The sequence below is a fragment of the Bemisia tabaci genome, chromosome 8 (assembly GCF_918797505.1).
Source record: "Bemisia tabaci chromosome 8, PGI_BMITA_v3".
Classification (NCBI taxonomy): domain Eukaryota; kingdom Metazoa; phylum Arthropoda; class Insecta; order Hemiptera; family Aleyrodidae; genus Bemisia; species Bemisia tabaci.
In genome coordinates, this window is record NC_092800.1 from 14937120 (window position 1) to 14951071 (window position 13952).

Here is a 13952-nt window from a genome sequence, read left to right on the forward strand (position 1 = left end):
AATAGTGCGATTTACGGTCACGTTGCAACCAAGGCAGCTAAGTTTGCAGTTGTTACTTTTTGGAACTAGAAATGGTAACACGTGTTGGCACTATTCAGATTGTTGTTTAGTTTTTTCTTCTTTTACAAGTATTTCCTCATATGAAGCAATTTTAAGATATTGTTGAAAATCTTGTCGGAATGTAATAGTTGAAAAATTTTCTGTGTTAAGATGATTAAAAATATTTTTGTGTCATGATAATGTTTTTGAAAATTTTAAACATAATTTTGAATAAATCTCCGCAACGGTATTGTCATGAAAAAAATTGTTGCCTGAAATATTTTAATTTTATTGTTGATTTTAAGGGCACTCCAACCTGTTTCCGAAGACTAAAAATTGAATCATGGATAATAGACCAAGGAGGTCTTTCTACTTAGAAATTAAATGCGTAAGAATATGAAACCTACAGACGAAAATTATAACGGTTTAATCAAGTCAAGTTTGGAACAAGAATTCTGAGAAAAAGTTGTTTAAAATTTAATCCAGCATGTTCAGTTTATGAAATCATAGGATTTCAAAGCTAGAATAAAGCAGCTCTAAGCCTCTAATTAGCAGTGCGTAGGTCAGAGGGAAAATAGTAGTGGGGGATAGACGATAGGAAAAGAACAAAAAGGAATAAGGTGGAAAAACAAGAGGATGGATGAAAAAAGGTGAGTTTAGGAAGAGTAACCACAGATGAACTGATTAAAAGACTCCCAGGCTATAAGTCCAGGGCCGGATTTTCCTACTTGCCGCCCATGGGACGCCTGTATTTTGCCGCCCCCTTCTCATTCGTTTTGAAACATCAATAAAAACCATCAAGTGAACGTGCCAGAGGGGGAGGGGTGCATAAGACCCGATTACTCGTGTTGAACACATTTTTTGGGACAGCCCCGTCAACACTACTAGCAAAAGGTCACGGAATTTTACGCGAAAGTCAAGTTTCGTAAACCTATCTCTAATGGACAAGGCCTTCCATTCATAAGAAATGAACGAAAAAATTATGAAAGAACAAACACAAAATTTGGTTTAATGATTTTAACCTCCGCCGTCGCGCCGAGCCGACCGCACCGTGTTTGGCGCAATGCGTGAAGTGTTCACGCAGTCTTGTAGGCGCTATCCGTTTCACGCTGACCACAATAACCGCACTGTGTTTGATGCAATGCGTGAAGTATTCTTGCAGTCTTGTAGGCGCTAATATGTGTTACATGCCGATTACCGCGCTGAGGACTTCTCCTTTTCATCTTAAGTCCTCGTCATCATCTCTCCCTAAGTCGCGCCGTTCCAGGCCAAATTGTGTGTTTGGTTTCTCTCTTAACTCGACTAATTAAAGGTGTTGTCTCTTGTATCACTGAAAGACAAAATTAGAAATTACTATACTCTCAGGAAATGAGAGATTTTGTAGCCTTTTCTCGTTTGTAATTTTTTTTTTCTAAATCCGATTTTTTGTATACCTACATTTAAAAGAATTTGCCGCCCCCTAGATTTGCCGCCATGGGCCGCGGCCCATGTGGCCACCCCCTTAATCCGGCCCTGTATAAGTCCGATGTATATTGATGGTAAAAGTATACGAAACCACATATCTCAATTTGCGACGTTGTAGACTTTCTGTTATACTATATTTTTTCTTTGGAAAATTACTTATTTAATTTTTCTTCTCTGTCAGCAGAAATAATTCTGTATACATTTTAAGCAATGAATTTGGCTTTGTTGCTTTTAAAAAAATAAAATCATCACGGAAATGATGAAACACGGAAACGGAGACACGCAATTTCGCAGTTTAGCCATCAATATGGAGATTGAATGAAATCGCACGGGTCTCTGACGACGCGTCAAATTGAATTTGCCGCCACGAAAAAGCTCAACAGTCGACGGAAGCCGGTCGATCGATGAGCTTGTTACGTCATTCAATTTTCGGTCGGCAAAAAAATTTCATCAACTTAGAAATACCGTAACTATTTTTCTGACTTTCAATTATTTTAGTCAACTAACTTAAAGTGTCGAAATTTGTCTGTGTTACCCAACTCGAGACACTTTTCTCTATTCAATTTCCTAGTTTTTTTAGTGTGGACCTGCCCAAATGTTCATTTTTTTTTGGGCGGAACTTTCTTCGCGCGGAGTTTGCCCGCTCGCGCTTGGGAGCGTTGATCTTTAGTCATGTGTTGGTTTGTTGATTTCTTTTCTCGACCCATTTGCGAGCTGATTTTCCGGACCTGCTTCCCATGATTGGTAATATGCATTCAATTTCGTCCTCTCGTACCAAATTATTGCTGCCCAACTCCAACTTGATGAAAAGAGAAGGAGGGTCTCTCCCTTTATCAGCCTACAGTATACCTGACCTGCTGAAATTCTGGAGTAAAATTCTTACCCTAGGACAGTCATGAAACTTTCCTTGTCTCTCCTCCAACTTCAGAATGAATCGATTGTGTTTTATAAAATTCATTATCTCGTTTGTGGTTGAAGGCTAATGCATGTTAGGTGGTGGCAGCAGTAACTCCGTCGGACGCCAGGTGCCGAGCAATCCAATGTTTACATAGGAGTTCGAACTTCAATAGCTCTAGATAGCCTCAGATTTGGGAAAGGTTATACTGTAATTCTGAATATTTCTCGCAGCATGAAGTTTCTATGGACCAAAGTTTCAATTTTAGCAAAGCCTTTGAGGTTTGGTGTCAGGGTCATTGCTCTCGTAAATGGCTTATTTTGCACCAAGGAGCAAACCCAGTGCAGGAAGGGAGTCCGGATGCTTTTAGTAATGGTGTTACATCAGGAATTCTCTATTTTGTCAAATTGAATCCAAAAAATCGTTGTGTCTTAACCTTTTTGATTCCTACTCATGAGAATAAATCATTAGAGTTGCTTTTCTGTGATGTAATGATAGCATCTATGATTTTAGCATTAATACTGAACACTCTAAATCGCACTATTGTGTATGATTGGTCATGAGCAATAGTGAGATGGAGTCCATGCCAAATAAGTACGCACTTTTAGACCGCGACCGAAGATCTACCATCTTGATTCTTCTATTTACACTAGTGTAAAAGTGACGTTAGACGATCTTCTGTCCCAGTCTTAAAGTGCGCAATTAAACTTATTTGGCGCGAGCTCTATGTAGGAGGAGGATTATATGGACCAGTTCTCTTCAATTTAGGTGTATCAGTTCTATCACTTCATCGAATTTATCGGCTAAACTTTGGAAAGAGCAGTAGAAGAAACTGAATTGCGGGCGGGTAATTTGAGTGTTGTAAGTTATTAAGTTGACTTTTCCTAAAGCTGGAAAGCATCAGCTATTGGAATCAGAGGGCACAATTTAGAGTGAGCTTTAAAAGAAAAATTGCTAAAGGACTTTATCTACAGGGCCAAGGAGTCTTAGCTGATTTTGAGTCAGTCATTGAAACCAAAGTCTCATCTGTACGTCTCAAAATTGCATAATTGTAGTGTGCCCAAAAAGTTATTCAAATACAGCTCTCCAAGTAGAAGTTTCTTTTCAAATTAATGTTTTCTTCCTTTCTTGTTTAGATTTCTCTGGCGATGTTGACGACAAACCAAGCTCTTAATGGATTATGTTAACCAGCAAGTGGAGAACTCAACCAAGTAGTCAGCGCTGGATTTCTCTTTTCAAACTATATGGAACCATCGAATGAGTGTAAGTCAATTTTTTAGAGCATCTAGGGTGTCTACAGGTCTGGAAAAGTCAGGGGAGCTATGGAAAAGACTGGAAATTTGACAAATTCGAAATCTTGAAATCTGAAAAAAAGGAGAAAAAAACACATTAGTGTTGTCCGCACGGTTAATGCATCTCAGTCTGGTTCGGACCTCAATGCTCTGAGTAACTCTTTGAATAGTAGATAGAGAAATTCTTTTTAATATGGAATTGAAATTCTCGGTCAATGTCAAATGATTCACACCTGAAGGAAAAGGTTCACATTTTTCTGTCATTCCTAGTGATTTTTGGAGAAAGTAATCGTCAACTTTCAGTTCTACGCTTGCATATTGTCCGGGGTAACCTGGAAAAGTCAAGGAATTTCTGCCCGCCAAGTGTGCAGACACCCTGGTGACCATTGTTCACCTAAAGCAAAAATAAAGTTTACAGTTTTACAGAAAATTAAGAAAGATCGATTCAGGAAGGCAAAAAATACTCGCATCATGCATTCTTTAGCAAGAAATTCTGAAACATGCAGGTTTTTCAGATAGCATACAAATAGATTTCTCTATAAAACTGAAAATATCATGATGATAAGAGAAGACTCATTTGAGTAAAACATTTTTCCAGAAAGGTATACTGTATTCAGTGCTGATCTAGTTACGCCCAGCAGGAAGGCAACAGGATTGTTGCAAGATCCAAAAATTTTCTTGAAAGTGTTTCTGAGTAAATTTTAGCAAGAAATCCGCTTCTTAGCTTGTTTACAAAGCTTAAAAGTGCTCTTTAAACTGGAAAAAGGAGGCTCGAAGTTGACGTTGTGAATAAATGATGTCATATTGGACAATGACCTCATGGTTTAGGCCACCTTAAATCCAGTGCATCATGACCGCTGTACAATTCAGAGTTGCTTGCATTTGCTTGAAAGTTGTTCAGATTTTAGTAGCAAGAACGTGCTTGGCTCAGTAGCATTATCTGTAGATTGTCTAATTAATATTACCTTGTGATTGTTTTTTACTCAGTATGGAGAAATCGAGCAAAACCCCTCCTTGAAGGAGGGTTTACCATGAATTGAAATTTTTTTTATCTCCGCATAGAATTAAAGACTCGCTGTAGACATGAAAACAGCTGTATCCTATCACAAAGCAACATTGCAATGTTAACTTTGAACGTATAATTTGAGGTTGTAATTGAATTTCTGATCCATAAATAACACAAATGTATTTTTACAAAAATTACTTTGACAGGGTTGCTACAGGCAGGGAAAAACAGGAAATGCCAGGGAGAAATCATTAAGTAAACTTTATTCCTTTCTAAAATGGGTTTGACGTTTGGCACAGCAGATTCTCTCTGAAAATTATTTTTAATTTTGTTTTCCTAACCATCTGACGCACCTATCTTCAATTGGCAGGGAATTTCACTCAAATGTGTCAAGGAAATTCATTTAAATTTAATGGCAACCCTGCATCAAATATTCCTCTTTCAAAGTGAACTTCCAGGGCAATTCATTTTTCTTTGATTTTCATTCCTTCCTTTTGATCTTTTTCAGGTTGTAACAAACTGCAGTAGAAAGATCAATTGTTTTTGCTGTTTAATCCATCAAAGTATCGCAATTTAATCACAATAAATTATTTATGATAAAATCATTTATCGCAATCTGCCAGTGGAGGTGAGTGAGTCCAATTTTTATTAAATTCATAGCCGTACTGAAGGACTCACATCTTTACGAATCAACTCTGGTTCATCCAAATCTCGACAAAGCAGAAGATATTCTTGTCAAGGTTGTCAACTGTAATTCAGAGAAGTTCCTATTGGCTTGCTTAGTCCTGGTCACCCTCTAAGGTAATTGGTTCAAATTGAAAGTCAGCTTTTAGTGCAATCAATATAGTAAAGAAATGGAATTGAATACAGAGTCAGTAGTGCTACCTGGTGATCAAAATAAAATTTTTTGTGACCGGATGATCCCGTGTAAGGAAGATGGTTCTGTAAAAAATTTATCATCTGTTGGAGATAGTCCTGAATTTTTATCCAAAGAAGAAACTGACAGCTCTAATAGCAGTTTATCTCCCATTGTGGAAACAACTATGGTGTGCAATGAAAAAGCCAGTTCACCTCTGAACTTGAAATTCCCAGACTTATCTACCTTTCCTAATGGAAGTCTAACAGACGAAGAAAATCTTACAACATTTGAAAGCAAAAAGAAAAATGGAATCTTGGGACCTACTTCTGAAAAGCTGCAAAGTGTGCATTTTGAAGTTTCCGATGCCAAGAAAATTGCCATTGTTGAGGATGATTCCCGTAAGCGCAATGATGTCAACAACGGGAAGACTTGTCTGCCGATTGAGAACGACTTCAGTGATATACTCAAGTGTTCTCAGTTTGTAAGAACAGAGAAGAAAGAATATTCTACTGATGCCGTGAATCTAGACGAATTGGATCAATCAGTGTCAAAAATCTTAAATTCGACAAAGAATGTTTCTGCAACAAAGAATGATGGAAAGACTGAACCCTCAGTGAGCACTGGACTAGATTCAGAGACTGCTGTAGGGAAAGGTGACCATACTTATCACCTACCACTTTCAAAACTAGAAAACGGTGGGGGAGATATTGCGAACAAGGCTACACCTCAAAATGTCTCTAGCTTAGAAAAGCTAGATGATCACTTGCGACCGATACTTGATGCTAACTCTAACCTTTCATTGACAAATTCAAATGGTGAAGTTTGTGAGTTTCCTATCAGTTCCATTGAATCCTCCATTCAAAATTTTAAAGGTTCAAAACAGGAGAATCTTACATCACTTAAAAGTAAGTGCACATTGTCAACTGAAGAGAAAGAGGATCCAACCTTAAAGCAAAACGCTGACATAGTGACCAAAGAGATTCATGAATCGTCCACTTCTTTGCTTGGAACCGAAGTCACATCTGTTTCAAATGATGCCTGCAGAAATGAGTCTACTTCAATGGAGACAGACAATCAGCTTACCAAAGAAAAGACAGAAAGCTGCTCTATCCTGTCATCCTCGTCGGAATCGCAATTGAAATGTGTAAGCACAAATATCAGTGCTCAAAGTCCAGAAAGAGAAGGAATCACACCTAAGCAACTAGCCAAATCTGATGATGTTCAAGCCGGAAGTCCTGTCAACGATAAAAGTACATCCAAGGATGCGGGAAATACCAGCTCGGAAGATTCCGTCTCAACTGAAATGAGTTATGACTGTAACGAGTGTGGTGCAAGAATGAAAACGCAAAACTCTCTTTTCACCCACAAAAAAATGCATTTAAGAGGGTCCATTGCATCAGCGACAATCCTCAAGCGAAAATTTGAAGCAAGCGAAGAAAATGAGGCTCCGAAAGAGGTGAAGCGCAAAAGAGGAAGACCTAAATTGATTAAATCAGAAAAAAGTGTGAACGCTGACGATGTGACTCCTTTGAAAGAGAATGTTGCCAAGAAAGTTTTGAGAAAAGTGGCGCCTGCAGTTGAAGTGAAGAAGTCCCAATCGAAGCAAAAGGCAAATGAAGTGAAAGAAAACAAAATCTCCAACAACGATAGGGCAACGAGAAGAGTAAGGAATCTGAAACTGCGCGAGCCTGTCCTGGCTAAAGTGAACTCAAACAAACCAAAAAATACCTTAAAGTCTGAAAATCGCGACATTGGTCCCACCAAAGAGAGTCCTAAAATTGAATCTGTTCAAGCCAAAGGGAAAACCAAAAACTTTTATTCCACTACTGTTGAAAGAGACCTGCAGCGAAAATTTGTGTGTTCAGAGTGTGGAGCTAAATTCAAACGGAATGACCATTTGAAAAGGCACCAGTTGCTGCACTCGGAGAAAACATTTCAGTGTTGTGACTGCGGTATGAAATTTTATCGTGGTGACAAACTGAAGCTGCACACCTTCAGGCACCATCTTAAAGTGTCTTCATCGGCTGCCAAAAGTAATATTATGAGCAAGGCCAATAAATCCGCCAAGGTTGTAAATCCTAAAGTGAACTTGAAAAAAGTGGCAGTAGTGAAGGTTTCGAAAATTCCAAAAAGAAGCGTAGAATGTCACAGGTGCGGGATTCAATTCCGGCGTATCATTCCACCTAAGACTGATAAGTCCGGTCTAAGCCGACGCAAAAACTCTTGCTGTATTAGTTGCGGAGCCAAAATGCTCGATGAAATTAATTGATTTTTTTTCTTTGTTTTTTTTTTTTTTCATTTTACACCATAGTTTCCTCTTCCTTTGTTGTGTGCCCTGTATAACCCCCCCCCCCCCCCCCCCTCACTTTGACGTTTTAATCAATCCACTCCAAAAAACGTTCACTTCTGTACAAAGTCTGAAATTCCTCTGCGAGGCGTTGATCAATATATTTGAAAGACTGACATAGTTTTTATGATACCAAATTGGAAATGTACCCATCATTATTTTTAATTACGAAGTTTGTTGAGAATCTTCTGGAGAAGAATTTATTTTATCGAATATATTTGTCTGCGTTGTAAAATTTTAGCTTGTGTTTTTCACTGATTAGTCAGTACTCATAATTTTTGGGACTTCAATTATTATGAGTCGGTTGAAAATTCTTGTTTCCACTGTTTCATTATTTTCTCATTCGAAATTCAATTTTTGTTAAGTTTTTTTTTTTTCAGATAAATTAAAAATATTGTTCAGTTACAGATTCTTTCTGTGGAGATACATGGAGATGGCTGAATGCAAAGAATGTGTATCTCAGTTGCAACGTTTATAAAAATCCGATTATGTATTATCTTTTTGAAAGAAAACGGATCGAAATGTGTCCTTGCATTTCTGTGTGATTTTTCTAGCTGAAGTGAAGAAAATTCACAGAAAATTTCAATTTAAATTTTTGGTTAGTTTCCCTTTAAGAAAACATGAGTGGAGACTAACATAACGCAGTCTGAGATATGAAATTTTTTACCTCAGCTATCAATATGTAATTGTTTATTTATCAATTATTAAATGGAAGGTTTCATGTAACAATTGAGAGATGAGGAGAAGAGGACGTGCCTGTTTCTATCCAATGTTAAGGGATCATTCCTTTATCTACAGAAGAATTCTTTGTGCCTTTTTATTCCCTCCTCAAAAACTACTGTCTTATCTTTGACTGTTATTTTTCAATACTATAAAATTTTTATAAAAAAGAAGATTTTCATGTACCTCTCCCTAAAGGAGAAAGAAAGCTTTCTGGGCGCTATTACATCTTTTATGTAAGTTAATTTTTTTAATCCTTGGTGTTGAAAAATTATAGTACCATCAGTCGAAACTTTTTGATCATTTTAGGAGTGAGCATCTTAGTTTGGTCTGCAGAAGCTTTCTCAAAGGTACCCTTCAATTGATTTTATCAGTTAATGCCTTAATTGATTATAATGTAATCTTACTTAAATGCTGATCTTCTTTGAACTCCTGTTAGTACTCCGTAATTCTCATCTTTTGTATTCGAACGTTCCATTTTCCAATGAAGCCAATCTCATTAAGGTAGTTCTTCTCGGACTCATAGCGTGGTCAAATTGGCATTTGATATCGTATCGGTCAAGTCAAAAAATCTCGGCAGATTTTAACTTTTTAGCTGGAAAAAAGGAGCCTCTTAGCATGAGCCTGAAAAATCATTCTCATCAGAATAATTTGCAAAGTTCAGAGGAATGAATGCAGAATTCTCCGTAGGAAAGAATGTTGCATTTGGTGGGGGAATTGTATTTAATGCAACGTTTTGTTCCAAGAAGAATTCTGCCTTTATTTCTCTAAATTTCGCAAATTGTTTATATTAACAATGATTTTTGGGCTCATGCGCAGGAAATATCGTCCTTTTTTGGCTGAAAGGTCAAAATCTACTGAAATTTTTTTACTGGATTAATGCAATATATTGCATGCCAGTGTGACTATGCCAAGAGCCCACACATCACCTCTTTCAATTTTGACTTTTATTCTAAGCTGAAGGAAAAGGGCCTTTGAATTATATTGCATAGAATGTAGTACCACTGTACAGGCTTTTTAACCAAAATTTTACAGAGGACACTGTGGACGCTTTTCCAAAATTCTATTCTCGATGGAGCAATTAGCGTTTTCTGTTTTAGCTAATTCAGATTTCTAGTTTGCAGGAACACCAGTCTATTTGAGTCGAATTTGTCACACAATTAGAATCAAACAATGTTTTCTGAGTTCTGAATTTTTCTTTTCAAGTTGTGAATGAATGTGTACTAAAATAGCGCTGTTTCTACTTATTTGTCAAACACCCATTTGTTTACAATGACATATCTGACCTAGGTTTTTTGTTTTTTAGAAGGAGGTTTGAATTTACTCGCTCTATTTTTATCTATATGAACTGATCCCTCACTTACAAGCTGATAGTATACTGATTGAGCTTGTTTAGCTGTGTCTGCGTAAAATTTTGATGCAAAAATGTTTCTTCTGATGTGTTAATTGGATCGCATTTAGCAGAAGGTAACCAACCTAGTTACAGTGGTGTAAAAATTATATAACTCAATGTTTATGAAATCACCCAAAAGCTTACGTTGTTCTGGTTTTTCTGCCAGAATATTGTCAACTTTAAAAGAAAACTATTCTGTAAATTTCATCGAAAGATCTTGCATTCAATTTTTTTCAAGAGCAAAAAACTTGTTATTTTGAAAACACTGCAATTGTGTTGATTCCCCTCTGCTGAATGGGGTCTGATTCTTACCTTGTCCAGTGGTCCATTTTCAAGCGATGTAATGCAGAAAGTCATCACTCCTTTGATGTAAGAGCGTATCTCTATCTCCACATGAACCCTGGAAAACATAAAGTTATGTGGAGAACAGGACTTGCATGGAAATTGAGATACTCCCTATCATCAGAGGAGCAACGAAGTGTCCCTCTGATATTTTGCCGAGAAGAATGAAAGCAGGAAAAGCTTTGCAAGAAAAATGTTGCTCTCCCGCAATTAGGAGTCTTTAATGAAGTCTCTTTAGCAGAAACTCGACCAAATTTTTCCAAGTTGTTTTTTATTATTTCTCTTTCATTGTAGCCTGTGCACCTATTGGTCTTGTAGAGTTAGTCACAGTTTCTCCTCTAATTTTTTAGTTTGTAAACTAGTTATTATTGTGTTCATTAGAGTTTGTTAATTGTTTGTTTTGTTTAGAACGGTCAGGTAATAATGTTTCTAGTTGTTTTTTTTTTTCGTAGTCAACCCTACTTTTTCCCTTAAGTTGTTATTACAATTTTGGATTAACTCATCTCTCTCTTTTGCCATCTCATTTTAAGATGAATACTGAATGTTCTGTCTAATCTAAATTTGCCAAGGTTGTTTGCTGTCGAATCAATGAATCAGGCCCATCAATTGTCATCGCTTTAGTCATAGACCGCTCTCAGAATGATATCATTTGTCCAAATATTCCTCGAAGAGTTGTCAAAGAAATCTGAATTTTTCTTTACCAACAGCAGCATTTGTGATCAGGCAATATAAAATTTGGTTAACAGAGCTATTTTTACGTGCCCTATCCACTCCTTGCCACTCAAAACAGTAAAATCTAAAGAGAAGAAGCCTAAGATTTTGAGAGTATCTCAACTGATGTTTTCAATCAGCAAGCCCCTCTCCTTTTTCTTGAATTATTGCTTTTTCTCGGAAAAGTAAATGATGATTTTTCCAAAACACATAGTATCTAACTTTAAGGATCTTGGCATGAATACTTTGAAATGATTTAAGTAAGAGATTGTAACGTTTTAGTGTTCAATCGAAAAGGAAATTTTAGTGGTTCATCTGAAGGAGGAATTTTTAAGCTAATAGTCTGATTTTCCAAAAATATTAATCCATTGATGCATAGTATTTGGATCTGTTAACTTTTTAAGATGGTGCCTTATAATGGACCGCGAAAATTCATCAAGTTTTAGATGAGACATGTTGGCCAGATTTATTTAATGAAAGGAGTAGTCCTAAAACATCACAACTTGTGTATCGATGGATTTTACTGTTTTCTATGAAGTCACCCTGTACGTTTAGTTTTAATTACATTCCTGTTTATTTTGCTTTCACATTTTATTATGGTTTTTTGTTCTAGTTTTATTATGTTTGTTTGTTCCCTGTACCATTGAAGTTATTGATTATTATACCAAAAATTTCCGTGTTATGTTCAGTCAAACAGATTTTCAAAGAAATCTAGCTGAACACCTTGTGCCTTTTTTCTCTCTTTTGAACAATTGTATCGAAAGAGCAGAATGGTCTATAAAATCAAACAAACCCATGGAAAGTAAAAAAATCTAATTGCTGTAACTCTCAAAAATTATATTTTCATCTGAGTTCTTTTTAAATTAAATGCAAACAACAAAGGCTACACTTGCACACTGTCACACCATTTCAGCAATTTTTAATTGCTTGCAAAGCATTTTAAGGTTGCAGTTCTCACGAGGACTTTCAGCCAATTTAGTAGCACATTTTGTGAAATTACTTTGATGAAAAATGTAAAACTGATTTTTTTTACAAGTTTGAAAGTTGAACTGAGAAAGCTTGTGAGGAAGTCGTAAATTATCAAGAATTTTACGGCAAAAATGTATGATCTAAAAGGTAATTTGTACTTTCCTTGTAAAAATACTACACAGACATTTCGTTTTTGGTCTATTTTCCTTCTTTTTCTTCAGGGTTCTTTTTACATGTCTTGTTTTGTAAATCTTACATTGTGTGCTACTACGGAAGGTCAGAGATGGAAATTAAAAGAAGAAACTCGTTAATTAAAGGGAGTCCTCTTTTTGTCTCTTCATGATTTATGCTAAATTTTACTTACCGCATCCTAATGCTCACGATAGTTACTAAGCGGTATTTGTTACCACTCTAATGTCTGTTACCTGATATGTCATACATATCTTGCTTGAAAATTTTTTCTACATCAACGCCTTACATTATTTTTGTTCAAATGGAAATGATGAAATCAGTGCTGTAGAGATCATAGATATCTAGTTAGGTTGTCACTCTTCTTGAAGTTCAGAAGTTTAGTTTTTGTTACTTTTTTCCATTAATGGTAAGCGTCTTGGGTCTAAATTAATCAGTTGTCATTATAGATTGTAAATAAAACTCATACTAGTGGTATTTTTGTAGGGTAGGCAACTTCCACTCTTAAGTTCATCATTTATCCAGAATTCATCATCATAATGTTTTCCTTTTTTTATTTTTATTATCATTATTCTTAAAGAGTGAAATTTATTGTAGTCAAAAAAGGAGGAAAAAGTGAGATAATTTCGTACCACTTAATATTTTTATTGTTCTCTTTTTTGTTTTGTTTTTAACCTAGCAAATCATATAAAAATCAATGGAGTACATACCTTTGTCTATTTTTAGGGATGTCAACATTTTTGAATCGTTCGCCTTCTTTGATCCCTCCCTCTTACATTCCAAGTGTAATTTTTCAATATTTTAGGTTCAATGAGACGGATATTGTGTATCAGACTGGTAAAATGTAATTTTTTTTTTGGACACTACAATTAATCACCTTGTCTGTTTAACTCATCTCTATCCTTTCAGGTCAACTTGTCCCTTTGTTCTTTTGTCAGGGTTGCGGATTACTCTCCGCATCAAGAGATGCACTGTCAATCTTAGCAACTTGTTGCTTGTTGAATTTTCAGTTCATCTAAATTTTTGAGTCTGTATCTGCCTTTCTCTTAGCCCTTTTTATCAATTGAAGTAATAGGTGGCATCTACTTTAATTCTTTAAAAGATCGTAAAATAAAAAATGAAGCTAACTTATGTGAGTATTTATTTGTACCATCCATAAACCACTCAAAATTTATGGATGCAGTTCATGAAATACGCTGTTTTCATTGATGTTGTTTTTTCATTTATGCGTTTCCAACTCATGTATTTTCCTCAGAATGTAATGGTCCTTTTAATCAGTCCAAGTCTTTTCCAAATTCATCTGTTAACTACGAATAATGTAGAACTTTAAATCTAAGTCTTCAATATATTTGTTTCCAAAGGCTTTACTCATTATGAAGGTTATAGTAAATAAAAGAAAATTCCTGATCTATCGGTGATTCACTGTTCAGTTTAAGGTCAAATGTCTGTTATAGAATGGTATGTTTAATTTTCGAAGACTCCCTCACACTCCATTAAATTGTATTTTGTTCATCATTTTTATTACACTGTTTTTTTCTTCATTAAAATCATTTTATTCCTACTAATAAAAGTGGTTTAGTTTTTTCATGCCTTGGACTTCCTCAGAGTATAAGCTAACATGTAGTGGACCTCAATCATGGTATTTTTGGGTAAAATACCATGAATACCAGGATTTGACAAGACAGTATTAGCAACTCAAGAGATGTCTTTAGCTTCTCGATGAATA

At 35.9% G+C, this 13952-nt stretch overlaps 1 protein-coding gene across 1 annotated transcript; it reads left to right on the forward strand.

Annotated features, from left to right (window-relative positions):
* Positions 1-1916: 1916 nt before the first annotated feature.
* LOC109037252 (uncharacterized) lies at positions 1917-13796 on the forward strand. The gene is made up of 3 exons (XM_019051834.2): positions 1917-2247; positions 3535-3661; positions 5205-13796. The coding sequence occupies exon 3, from the start codon at positions 5551-5553 to the stop codon at positions 7822-7824; it is 2274 nt and encodes a 757-aa protein (XP_018907379.2). The 5' UTR covers positions 1917-2247; positions 3535-3661; positions 5205-5550; the 3' UTR covers positions 7825-13796.
* Positions 13797-13952: the final 156 nt, after the last annotated feature.